This window comes from Hippopotamus amphibius, chromosome 2, assembly GCF_030028045.1.
Source record: "Hippopotamus amphibius kiboko isolate mHipAmp2 chromosome 2, mHipAmp2.hap2, whole genome shotgun sequence".
NCBI lineage: Eukaryota > Metazoa > Chordata > Mammalia > Artiodactyla > Hippopotamidae > Hippopotamus > Hippopotamus amphibius.
Window position 1 is genome coordinate 10,815,365 of NC_080187.1, and position 13,399 is coordinate 10,828,763.

The window sequence follows — 13,399 nt, forward strand, 5'->3', positions numbered from 1 at the left end:
CAAGAAGCCAACATCTCAATAATAGCACTGAGTGATGACTTAATAAAAGGTCCTATTCTCTGTGTGTGCACAGAGTGGAACAGTTTCCCTAGAGCTGCTGCAAAGTGGTTTATATTTTTTAATCAAGATGTCTGTTCCACAAGTATATTTATATTTGTGGCTTGGAGGGTGAAGATCAGAATGACTTTACTGTGATAATAATGGCTAGCTCCGTTTTCCCATCTTACAAGATGGCAGGTGAAAAAGCTGAGAAGCCAAATACTAAGGAGAAAAAACCTGAAGCCAAGAAGGCTGATGCTGGTGGCAAGGTTAAAAAGGTTAAGAAGGGGAAGCCCCACTGCAGCCGAAACCCTGTCTTGGTCTGAGGAATTGGCAGATATTCCTGATCGGCTGTGTATTCCGGAAAGGCCTTGTACAAGATGAAATATTCTGTAGCTAAATCCAAGGGTGAAAGGAAAAAGAACGTGATGGTTCTTGCTACTGTCACACAACCAGTTGGTGGTGACAAGAGTGGTGGTACCCAGGTGGTTAAACTTCACTAAATGCCTAGGTATCATCCTACTGAAGATGTGCCTGGAAAGCTGTTGAGTCAGGGCAATGAAACCTTCAGCAAGCATGTGAGAAAACTGTGCTGGCTTCACTCCTGGGACCATTCTGATCTTCCTCACTGGGTGCCACAGAGGCAAGAGTGTCATTTTCCTAACGCAGCTGAGCAGTGGCTTGCTACTTGTGACTGAGCCTGTGTCCCTCAGTTGAGTTCCTCTCCATAGAACACACCAGAAAATTGTCATTGCCACCTCCACCAGTGGTGTGAAAAACCCCAGAACATCTCACTGGTGCTTACTTTAAGAAGAAGCAGCTGTGTAAGCCCAGGCACCAGTTAGGTAAGATCTTTGACACACACAGAGGGAAATATGGGATTACAGAACAGCGCAAGGTTGATCAGAAAGCTGTGGACTCACAAATTCTGCAAAGAATCATAGCTGTTCCTCAGCTCCAGGGCTACCTCTGCCCTGTGTTTGCTCTTACAAATGGAATTTGTAAGCTTAGAGCACAAAATAGTGTTCTAAACTTCTTGCAAGGAACCTAATTAAATAACTGGTCCATTTCCAAAGGAAAAAAAAAAGGCTAACCTTTACCAAACAAGTACTGTGCACCAGGTACTCTCTTGAGTGCTTTAAATTTTTATTTCATTTAATCCTCTCAGCAGCCCTGTGACATGTACATACTATTATTGTTGCCATTTTTAGATTAGGAAAATGCCAAAGCCTTTAGGTTATTGTTTAAATTGCAGAGAGATACTACAGATGTTACTCCCTTTACACAATTTCTCCCTTCCGTAAAATGGGGGCTACAATGGAATGGAAGAGATTAGGGGTGATTTATAAGGTTTCTTCTAGTTAAAAAAAAAAATCTAAGAATCTTGGCAACCTGTTAAGGGTTCCTCAAGCATTAACATTATATCTTCTGTATCCCCTAGTACACACAACTGCCAACTTTTGATAAATTCACACTTTAGAGCTGAAAAAAATACTAAGAAAATTGGCCAGACTTTCTCCTTTTACTGAAGAGAAAATGAAGAACAGAGGGAGTATAGATCACTCAGCATTACACAGATGGCTTGTTAGTGCCAAAGTAAGGCTAGTGTTCAGGTGTCTTGCCTCCCTAGTGTATCACTTTGTTGATGTCTCAACATGAGGAGATTGCTGTAACATCAGAGCTAATATAGACAGTTTTATCTCTGTGTGAAGAGTTGAGTCTGGAAATGGGAATTTATGTATTATCCTTTTCACACTTCACCATGAGTCAGGGAAATGAAGCTTCCAAAATGTAGCTTTTCAAATGTTGGACTTGATTATTTCTATCTTTTTTTTTTTTTGGCTGTGCCTCGAGGCCTGTGAGATCTCGGTTCCCTGACCAGGAATTGAGCCTGGGCCGTCGGCAGTGAAAGTTCAGAGTCGTAAACCACTGGAGGGCCAGGAAATTCCCTATTTCTATGATTTAAGGCCTTACATGCTATGCTAAACATGTTGAAAATGGGAAGCCAGCCAACAGGCACTTGAGAAGATGCTCAACATCGCTAATCATGAGGGAAATGCAAATCAGAACCACAATGAGGTATCATCTCACACCTGTCAGGATGGCTGTTGTCAAAAAGAACACAAATAACAAATGTCGATGAGGATGTGGAGAAAAGGGAACCCTTGTATGTTCTTGGTGGGAATGTAAACTGGTGTAGCCACTGGAAAACAGTATGGAGGTTTCTCAAAAAACTGAAAATAGAACTACCTTATGGATCCAGCAGTTCTACTCCTGGGTTAGTATCCAAAAAAACCAAAAACACTAATTCGAAAAGATACATGCACCCCAGTGTTCACAGCAGCATTATTTACAGTTGCCAAGATGTGGAAGTGCCCTAATTGTCTGTCAACAGATGAATGGATAAAGAAGATGTGGTATATACATACAGTGGAATGCTACTCAGATGTAAGAAAGAATGAAATTTTGCCGTTCGCAGCAACATGGATGGACTTGGAGGATATTATGCTAATTGAAATAAGTCAGACAGAGAAAGACAAATACAGAGTGTTGTATGATATCACTTATGTGTGGAATCTAAAAAATAGAACAAACCAGTGAATATAATAAAAAGCAGGCTCACAGATATAGAGAACAAACTGGTGGTTACCAGTGGGGAGAGGGGTTGTAAGAATCTAGGGGTAGCGAGCTTTATTCATCTTTGTATCCCTTATTAACCTAGCATAGTGCCCTATATTGAAAACGCTAGGTAAATATTGAACTTAATTTTAGGACGTAGGAAACTTTAGAGTCTGAGAAGCAGCAGGAGTTTTTCACCCTTAATCCTGTTTGTGGAGTGTCTTTTGCATTTAGGTGGTGCTATAAACATATGTTGATTGTTGCTCTTCTATCTTGACTCCAGTTCGAATAGTTTAAAAAAATTTCTTTTGGGGTTATTTCATAGATGTGATTAACTAGCAACTACCTTTCCTTCAGATTTGAAAGATTCTGGGGTGAAAGGTTAAAGATGTTGTATCTCTTTGTTGCCACAATGGATTTCTGAAGCTGAGACATGAGAGATGGTATTGGGCTTTAGTATTAATGATTAACTAGTATGTCAGGAAGAATAGTGCCCGGAATTATGTTTCTAATAAGAAGTAATTTAAAAGTCATTTAGAGAATGTCTTAGAGGTTTTTTTTTTTTTTTTTTTTCTTTCAGTTGAACTGGTCAGTTTTAGAGAGCTAAGGCAAATCATCGTGTTCTTAGGATTTTTTTTTTTAATTGAAGTATAGTTGATTTACAAGGTTGTGTTAATTACTGTTGTACAGCAAAGTGATTCCGTTATACATATATATATATTCTTTTTGTTTTAACATTTTCCATTGTTAGGATTTTTAAAATGTTTCTGTTTATAAAAACAATATATTTTCAATCAGAAAAGTAGAATGGAGGAAAAAAAATCTCCTCAACAGATGGTTCTGAAGTGACCTTGAAAGCTCTGTGACCATGATCAAACTCTTTGGTGTATAAGATTCTTCTTTTGTTAGTCTTTGAAATGGCAATGAGCAGCAAAAAAAAATCTTACTTTCCCTACTCCTGCTGGGAGTAACACATATTTTTTCAAAAGAAGCTAGTTCTTGTCTAATTATTTAATTTATTCATTTATACTTTGGTTTGATCGGGTTAGTGAAGTTATCCTAGCTGCTGCTGCTTTTTTTTTTTAATATGTATTTATTTGGCTGCGCTGGATCTTTAGTTGTGGCATGCAGGATCTTTAGTTGTGACATGCGAACTCTTAGTTGTGGCATGTGGGATCTAGTTCCCTGACCAAGGATGGAACCTGGGCCCCCTGCGTTGGGAGCTCAGAGTCTTAGCCACTGGACCTCCAGGGAAGTCCCTCTAGCTGCTTCTGACATGGACATCTTGGATTATTCAAGAGGTGGTTTATAATGGACTCATCTAAGGTGTGGTATTTTTTTCTTGGACTCTTTATGGGAATGTAAGGGTTTGTTTTTTGAAATAACGTCAAATTCCCATCTATCTGGCTGTTGCAAAGCGTGTACCTCGCAAAGGTGGGATTTTATTAGCCAAACTGCTCTGAGTAGGAGTTCTCTTGTTTTGATTTTTGTGGCTCCTTCCATATAACAGGGTACAATAATCTCTTTAAACCTATAAGATGGGGAGAGGAGATAATAGTAGCTCCTTTCAGGAAGAATTTGTGTAAAGCATCAAGCCAATGCCAGACATATAGTAAAGATTCAATAAATGGCAGCTGACAGATTATTTTATACATTTTATTGTATGTGTGCATTTTGAAATTTCTTTAACCTCCAAGCTAAATGAAGAATTATCAACAATCTTTTATTACTCCAGAGATCCAGAAGTTGTAAATGAAAAATGTCAGAGGCTCATCGGTACACACAGTTTTCTGAGAAATGCCTGTACTGTATTTCCATAGAAACACTAATGACCTTTGACTCATACCGAATTGCCTTCCTAAACTGTTTTCACCTTCTGATTCTCTAGTCACAGCCTTGAAGCTCTGTACTGCTTTTATTTTTTAAAAATATCTTAAAAGTGAAATGTCATAATCTTGGGCTGGCTTTTCTGTGTGGTTTCAAGGCTGCAGTTATAAAGCTAGAAGCTTGAAAAACTGTATGAATGGTGATGTAGGTTGATCAGATGGAACTTATTAATGTTTCCATAGAAATGTAGTAGATACTTCTTGTAAGCAGCATTTAAGCTGAGCAAATATGTGGGCACAATAGGTTGTATAATTTAGAATCCTTGGCTGCTTCTCCCCCAACTCTTTTTTTCTGCCCCTAAGATTTCATGTTAAAAAAAATGACATTAGGGAAAGGGCTTTGTTTTTGTTGCAGTTTTTAAAACATGACCTTGACATTTGTAGGTGGAGAAAGGGAAATATGACTTGAAGCTCTTGCCAGCCAGCTTTTGCTGTGCAGGCTTGTGGTTCTAAGTCTCTGTATTCAAAAGCATTTTCTGTTATTCCTGAAGTATAGTTTATCAGGTTGCCTGTGAGAAACAAAAGCTAATGGCCCAAATGGCATCCCACTTACTGGATAGAAAGGAAAGAGGCAGATGTGAATGTAATGCTTAACCAATACAAGAAAAGTGTTTCTGTATTTGCTTGGGTCTGGGGCTAAATTACAGGCTGCAAACCCGGCTGTAAGGCAGGCCATGGTCTGGCTAATGTTTGTTACTAAAAAAAAACCTGCATTCCTTTTCAGCCCCTACCCAAGCCATTCTTTGTACCAAAAGGAGCCTAGGAGATGGAGTTGGGAGGGTCCCTGAAAAATGGGAAGTTAATTCAATTTCAGGACCTGTGGGTGGTTTGCCATGTGTATCTTGGCTACCCCCTCAGAACACTTTCCTTCCCTCTTTTTTTTTTTAATATTTATTTATGTATTTTTTGCTGCAACAGATCTTATATACAGCACTCAGGATTTTTGGTATTTTTCTTCCTTGTGGCCTGCAGGCAGGCTGCGGTGCGTGGGTGTGGGCTTGGTTGCCCCAAGGCATGTGGGATCTTAATTCCCAGACCAGGGATCAACCCGGCATCCCCTGCATTACAAGATGGATTCTTAATGACTGGACCACCAGGGAAGTGCCCCCTCTCCTTCTTTTAACCCTTATGCTTTTAGTTACCTGGTTGAAATTTTAGAACCACTATATTGAAGTTAGTGAGAGCTGGGCTGGTATTGACAAACTTCCTGGGTGTGTCCATGTATTTCCTTTTCTCAGTTGACTCTATTGCCTATAGAATAAAAGCCAAAACCTCCCCATGTGTGGCAGTTAAAACCCTTTATGATATGGCCCTGGCTGGGGCTCCAGTGAAATTACATTACCAGGTGACATTGTTCCTTTTCTCTGTTCATGCCTTTTACATGTGGTTTCCTTTGCATGTTTCTCAAATAGCCCTGTTTGTCTGGTGAATGGTTATCCCACATGCTCATGATCCCATGGTTGCTGCTCTGTTCTCACTAATATTGATCACAGCTACTAAGGACTTTCCACTGACCTAAGTGTATCATTTCATTGAATCCTCACAACACTCTACAGATGAGGAAATTGGCTCAGAGAGGTGAAGTCACTTCCTAAGTTAACACAGTAGTAAGTGATGGTGCCAGAACTCAAATCTATCGTGATATCAAAATATATACTCTTACTACTTTGCACTGCTTCCCAGTTTCATCTTGTCTCAATCTGTCCATCATTCACTCCCTACCGTTAATTTTTTAAATGTTATTATTTATTTCACTATCTTTTTTTTTTTTTTTGGCCACACCACGCGACATGCGGGATCTTAGTTCCCCAACCAGAGATTGAACCCGTGCCCCCCTGCAGTGGAAGTGTGGAGTCCTACCACTGGACCACCAGGGAAGTTCCTTCACTATATTTCATTTGGCTTTAATCTTTTCTTACTGTAGTAAAATATATATATACACACACACACGTATATAACAAAATTTACCATTTTAAGCCTTTTAACTATGCAGTTCAGTGGCATTAAGTACATTCACATTATTGTGCTCTATATTTAACTTTTATTCTGGAACCCTTTGGACTATTCATTCGCCGACGGTAGGGACAGTCTTACTGATATCTGTATCTTCCAGGCCTGGGACCTGCTACAGTGTGGGCAGATACTTAATAGCATTTGAAGGAATAAGTGACTATATTTGCTAGGCTGATGGAATTACTTTTTGATAACAACTGATAAACTTACGAATTGGTTAGTAAATAACACTAGCATAAGCATTTCTATATTTCCTTAACTTTAAAGGTGCAATAGAATCCAAAAGGTGGCATAATAGATTTAGAAGAGAGAGACTTTTTTCTAGTCTTATGTTTTCCATTATAATAGCCACTGGTCTTATGTGGGTACTTTAATTAATTAAAATTAAATTAAGTTAAAAAATTGAGTTGCTCAGTCACACTAGTCACATTCCAGGTGCTTAATAGCCACATGTGGCTAGTGGCTATCATTTTGGACAATGAAGATAGAGAACATTTCCATCATTGTAGAAATTTCAGTTGGACATTGTTGATCTAGACTTTAAAGGCAGAGAATGGTGAAACTGTTAAATTTTCTCTTAGAACTTGATATTTTGGCAAGAACTTCATTGTAGTGGCATGTGGTTAGTACCATTGCTTTTTGGAGAAAGGAGTTGTTCTTAAACATTTGCTGAGCAACCTTTCCTGGGATTCTGGGATTGCCTCAGCCTTGGGGCTTGGGATAGTTAGGGCTGAGACCAGATCTGACTGAAAGGACACAGAGTTTCATTGGGAACCCAGTCATGATCAGGGGGCACAAAGAAGATGGGAAACTGATTCAGATAACCAGAGCTGTTGGTCCAGAAAAGACCAATGAATGACTCATGTGTATCAGTGCAAATGCTGGGTAAAGATTTTTAGCTTTTTTCTTGGGGAGTATGGAAAGCAAAATTCTCTAAAACCTGAATTCACAGTCAGTAGCCCTGATGGTGACTTGGTGTGGGAAGCAGAGGGAATTGAGATCACAGAGTAGGGAACCTAATTAAGCAGAGCACTTTCAAAATCCTTTTAGATCCCTGACTTCCTTCTGGAAGCCCTGCCTTACTTTGTATCTCACATTTTAAAGTATATGAAACTTGAATTGTAGTTGACTAGGTGAAATAATATTATATCTCATATTTAATTAAAACATTTAAACTGATGTTAATATGTGATTTCTGTTTGGGGGAAAGATGAGATGTTTGATTAAAATTATAGAATTTTGCCTTTTAAGGGGCTCACCTTAATTTTGCCTGTGGGCTTCAAAGTAGACTGGCTGCCTTCCTACAGTCAAATTAAATTAAATGAAAACATTCCTAGAGTAATATTTAATTTGCTTTTGTAAAAGGTAGGTTACAATTAGCTAGTGTTTTGGGCTTGAATTTGTTAACTGGCATTACCCATAAGCATTTATTTGTTCATATATGGAGAAAAATTGGATACTCAAAGTTTATTTAAGATCCTCTTGTGGTAAATGCATAACTTTATAGCCAAAAATAGTAAATAAAGAAAAAAATCAATATTTAAAAAATCTATTACTGTAGCCAATCACAGATTGAGGAGTCACTGATCTTTTTCTTTTATTTATTATTTTTTGTTTTATTTAATTTATTTATTTTATTGGCTGTGTTGGGTCTTTTTTGCTGTGCGCAGGCTTTCTTTTAGTTGCGGTGAGTGGGGGCTGCTCTTCGTTGTGGTGCATGGGCTGCTCATTGCCGTGGCTTCTCTTGTTGTGGAACACGGGCTCTAGGTGCGTGGGCTTCAGTAGTTGCAGCACATGGGCTCAATAGTTGTGGCTCACGAGCTCTAAAGCACAGGCTTGATAGTTGTGGTGCATGGGCTTAGTTGCTCCGCGGCATGTGGGATCTTCCTGGAGCAGGGCTCGAACCCGTGTCCCCTGCATTGGCAGGCGGATTCTTAACCACTGCGCCACCTAGGAAGCCCTGATCTTTTTCTTTTTGCCAGATTCTCTCCTATTGGAGAAAGGCTTGTCAACTGGATCTTCCTTTGTATTAAAGAAAATTCCTAGGCTTGGAGCCATTTATTGATCTCTTGCCATAAAGTAGATTGTTTATGTATCTTCACCAAATCTCACAACAGTTGAACAAGATGGTTATTTTTATCGCCATTTCAGGAAGTAGCTATCGAGTAGTTAATTAAACAAAAATAGTGGCAGATCTGGGATTTGAATCCACCTCTAACTCGGACCCTTGCCCTTTTCACTATGCATCTGTCTTCTAAGTTAAGCCATGGTAACTGAACATATATATAAGCTTTACATTAAATTTCAGATTGCTTATGAGCACATTGATTTAGTGGTATATCATTTTAGGAACCCATCTGTATTTCTTTCTGTTTCTTTATTTCCCTAGTCGTCACATTTTTTAAACTAATTAATTGGCTGCATTGGGGCTTTCTTTGTTGCTGCACGTGGGCTTCCTCTAGTTGCGGTGAGTGGGGACCACTCTTCATTGTGGTGCTTGGGCTCCTCATTGTGGTGGCTTCTCTTGTTGTGGAGCGTGGGCTCTAGGCTCGTGGGCTTCAGTAGTTGCGGCACATGGGCTCAATAGTTGTGGCTCATGGGCTCTAGAGCGCAGGCTCAATAGTTGTGGTGCACCGACTTGGTTGCTCTGTGGCATGTGGGATCGTCCTGGACCAGGGCTTGAACCCGTGTCCCCTGTATTGGCAGGCAGATTCCCAACCACTGCACCACCTAGGAAGTCCCCAATCTGTGTTTCTTGTCTCTCCCTTTTTAAAGCAATTTAAGTCACCAGCCAAAGACTGGATTTCTCAGAACATTTCCTAATCTGTTTAATGTGTTGTGTTCTGTGAGGCAGAGAGTTTTGGGATTACATTTTTGTATTTATGTGGCTTAGGAGTCGGCTTTTTGCTGAACAATTTTGATATCCTTTGCCTTTGTGTTGAATTGAACACACTTTGGGGTTACTTCTAGCAGTGGTTTGGATTCTTCTAGCTAGGAATCATTTTGCTAGCTAGATCTGGTTGCCGAAAATCTGGGTGAGACTGTTTGAGAATGGTAGCCAGATATAGCTATTCCATTGACTTGTCAGGAGGTAGGATTAACATTGTTCTGTATATCTCCTCAGCTTTCCTACATTAGCCAGATGATCTGTAAAGCCAGAGACAACATTATTAGCCAGTGGTCTCAGGGCTGGATGGAGGGAATGTAGACATAGTTACTGAATTCCATAACCAGGGATCTTTGTGACCACTGGAGGAATTTGTTTTAAGGCAGAAATAAAGAGTTCTTTCCTCAGGGGGTAGCGTACTACATTTGGAATTATTGTATCAAGCAATTTACAGGCTCAAAATACAAAAAAGGTTCAAGAATCACAGCAAGTAACTAAACTACATTAGTGATGTTAGGGGGTTCCAATCCAGATCTTTGAGGATGATGTCATGAATGAGTCAATAGTTAACCCTCCTATAATCTGCTCTTTGGTACTACAGATACAGCACTAGATTGGATAGACCCCTGGGGTTAGTTAGTTAGTAGTAACCCACATATGTTGAGCTTTGACTTTGTCAGGTACTGTGTAAAGTCTTTACATGCACTCTCATTTAATCCTTTGAACAGACCTATAAGGTAAATGCTGTGGTTAATCCCAATTTATAGCATGGTTAGGGTCAATCCTACTTGGGTCATATCAACTGAAAGTGTAAAAGGGGTGTCTCCAAAGGAAAATCAGAATGCCATTAGCAGAAGGGGGAGTGGTTGCTAGGCAGATAAAAGCAATAGATTTCCTCTTTAACTGTTTTTCTTAGTATTGTCTTTGGCTTTTTAGTCACCCTCTCTTTGTGTTTGATCTAATTACTTTGAGTTCAGAGTGTTGTTTGTTTTTAGAAAATGTGTTAGGCTTTGTCTTTTCTTGAGACTTCTAGTACAGTTCTTTCATTTAATGTCCAGAATAGGGAGTGACTTGCCTAAAGTCATGTGACTAAACCAAAAGTGGCTTGAACTACAACTTTCTCTTTATACTATTCTGCCTTCCCATGTTTTTGTCCTGTTTTTGGGTCAATTTATGTTAAGTGAATGCTTATTCTCAGTTTCATTTCTGACAAGATGTTCAGTATTGGACCCATGTGTAATGATGAGTGATTTACTCATTGCCTGACATCTCACCACAGCTTTTCTGATCCTCATGTGTTTATGTAGAGTGGGTTTAAAGTTGCTCTGAGGTGAGCCTTTTTGGGCATCTCAGCCACTTCAGCAGCTTCCAAACTCTGGTTTTCCAGATCAGGTTTCCTCATTCAGACATTCCACACACTTTTCAGGCTAGGCTTAGATTTTCTGATCCTGTGACTTTCTTCCCCTAGACTGTGATCTAGAGGCAGGGTTGTGTTTTCTGTTTAGTTCATCATGCATTTGAGCACCTTACATAATGTATCCGCAACTGCTCTGGGCACAGAAGTAGCTGTGCACATGGATATGGCACTGTCCCTACCCTTGAAGAGCTCACTGTCTAGCGGAGGAGGTAGTTATTTAAGTTGTGAATGCAGGAGAGGCCTCTTCTGTTTTCTTTGTTTCATAGTTGTGGTCATAGTTGAGCTGGATCTTGAAGGATAATGAATAGTTCTTTACTAAGTGGAGGAGGAGGAAGCACAGGAAAGCAGGAAGGAATGGCTTGTTTGGTGAATGCACAGGACTGCATAGACTTTTTATTAAAAAAAGTGGTGTTTAAACAGTCTACTTGCTATTTGATTCCTTCTCCACATGACTCCCAGTTGCTCTTTTGGCTTCTGGTTGCCCGGCTGTGATGACAGAAAATGCTCTTGTATCCCTCTAGTCCTAGGTTTGCTGCATTATTTTTGAATTTACCATTGAGATACTACAGTTGATACTTATTGCACAGCTGCTTTTGTACTAGGCTTGTGAGAGATAATGGGGATATAGCTGTGAACAAGACAGGCCAGGTTCCTTCCCCTGGGATGATGGAACACTATTAGTGGAACAGTCTAATAGTGGCATCAGACATTGAACAAGTAGTTCCTTGTTGATGAGTGAACAAAGCATTATAGATAATTATGACAGGGGGCTTTGACCTTGTGTATGAGACAAGGGTAATGGAGGCAAGAAAAAGCTTTTCTGAGGAAATTTTTAAACTGAGGGTGAGTAGAAAGCAAACTGGAGACAGTAAGCAGTCATTCCAGGAGAACAGAACTTTCATCAACTATGTATATAGAACACCTGCTGTGTGTTTGCCACTCACTGTGCTTGATTTTTCTCTTCAATGTGATAGTTACACACCAATCCAAAAGGTATAGCTCAGATTTTGGGGGCCTGAAATGTGCTTTGAGAGGTGTTTATTCCAACCTGAATAGCATACTTATTAATGGAAGAATTGCTTCGACTTGTGTGTATAGATAAAATTCTTCAACAGCTGTGAAAATTTTGAGTAAACTTGCCCTGTTTGATATTTTGTAAGTTCATATTTTGTATTTTGCTTTCTTTTGGAAAATAATGAATTGATAACATAGTAGAACATGACAAATATTAAATGCATTGTAATTTTGTTATGAATTTTTATTACTGCTAACTTTGGCATGCTTACTCATAATTACTTGTGCTGCTGTTGATTGAGCTCCTCTGTGCCAGGGACTGTGCTAAATAAGCATTTTGTGTTAGTCTCACTTAATCCTCATTACTACTCCATGATAAATACTGTTATTATCTCCATTTTTTAATATAAAGATAATAAAATGGAGGCTCAAAGAAGGATGTACAGTAGCTAAATGTTATAGAGTAGGATTCAAATCCAGATTCAAGTTCTGAGCCTGGATTTTTTTTTCCCACTATATGATACTTGATTTTTCATATTTGGAGGCACCTTGGAGTAATTCATGAGTTGTAATCTTTTTTCCCTATTGTTTTCTCTTTAGGTTTTTGTCAGGATGAATTGGCAGAGCTTGACCCAAGCACTAGTAAGTTCCGAATGTTCCCCAGTGTTCATGGGTAAGAAAAGTATATGCGTGTGCACTTTTAAATGTATAACTTAAGGTGTCATTTATAGGCTTATTGGCAGATTTTATTTCACTTAATTTATGATTATGGGGAGGGCATTCTTTCTTTTCTAGTTATCTTTTCTTTTTCTTTTCCTAATGTTATTTGGTGGCCAGAGTCTAGCCATTTAATAGAAAGTTCTTTGCTGAAAATTTCTGTTTAATACTAGTATCCTTGTTCTCCATCATCCCATGAAACCACCACCAACAAAAATTGTACTTTCATTTATGCTGACATACAGCCATATATCCACAACCACTTTTTAAAAGTATTGACTAATTTTGACATAATTTCTTTCAAAGAAGGATTAGGTAAAGGTTTACATATAGTTGATAACCTTCATACCACCATTTAATTTCTAAAGCATCTTCATCTACATTCTTATGTTTAAGGTATGAAAGTGACCATCTAATGAAATGATGCTTTTCAGGACTATGTAAGTCTTGATCATAAATAATCATCTGTGTTTATAGTGCTCACATATCATGGTGGACACCATTCTGGGATATGGGCATGGGAGTATTCAGTGTATACACACCATATTTTGCTGTAATACCAAAAGGTTGAATGATACTTTAGGTTGAGACTCGTAAGATGATCCACAGTTATTTTTTCTAGTTCTTGTACTTATTAGGGTCATAGGGCTGGTTATTTGTCATCATTCTGCTGTTGAGGTACGCGATAAAGTTCACCTCACCATCCTGACTAATATCAGCTGTGGACCTTCTCATATTTTCCTCACACACCTTAATAGTATAAACATTCATGTTCGTTCAGCTAATCCTTATTAATTGCAAGACAAA

General features: G+C 38.9%; 1 protein-coding gene and 1 pseudogene across 5 annotated transcripts in view; both read left to right on the forward strand.

The window, feature by feature from the left end:
* The window catches only part of NR6A1 (nuclear receptor subfamily 6 group A member 1), a 211,928-nt gene that overhangs the window by 21,350 nt on the left and 177,179 nt on the right, over positions 1-13,399 (forward strand). For 4 of the 5 annotated variants that reach the window (XR_009051296.1, XM_057721369.1, XM_057721370.1 and 1 more), the window contains exon 2: positions 12,476-12,517. The exons of the other annotated variant lie outside the window; for it this stretch is intronic. Coding sequence is in view for 3 of the 4 variants with exons in the window: in XM_057721369.1 (XP_057577352.1) it covers positions 12,476-12,517 (42 nt within the window). In the remaining variant the exon portion in view is untranslated. The remainder of the gene's footprint in view (positions 1-12,475; positions 12,518-13,399) is intronic. 5 annotated transcript variants of the gene reach the window in all.
* LOC130846579 (60S ribosomal protein L6-like) lies at positions 231-1,090 on the forward strand (annotated as a pseudogene).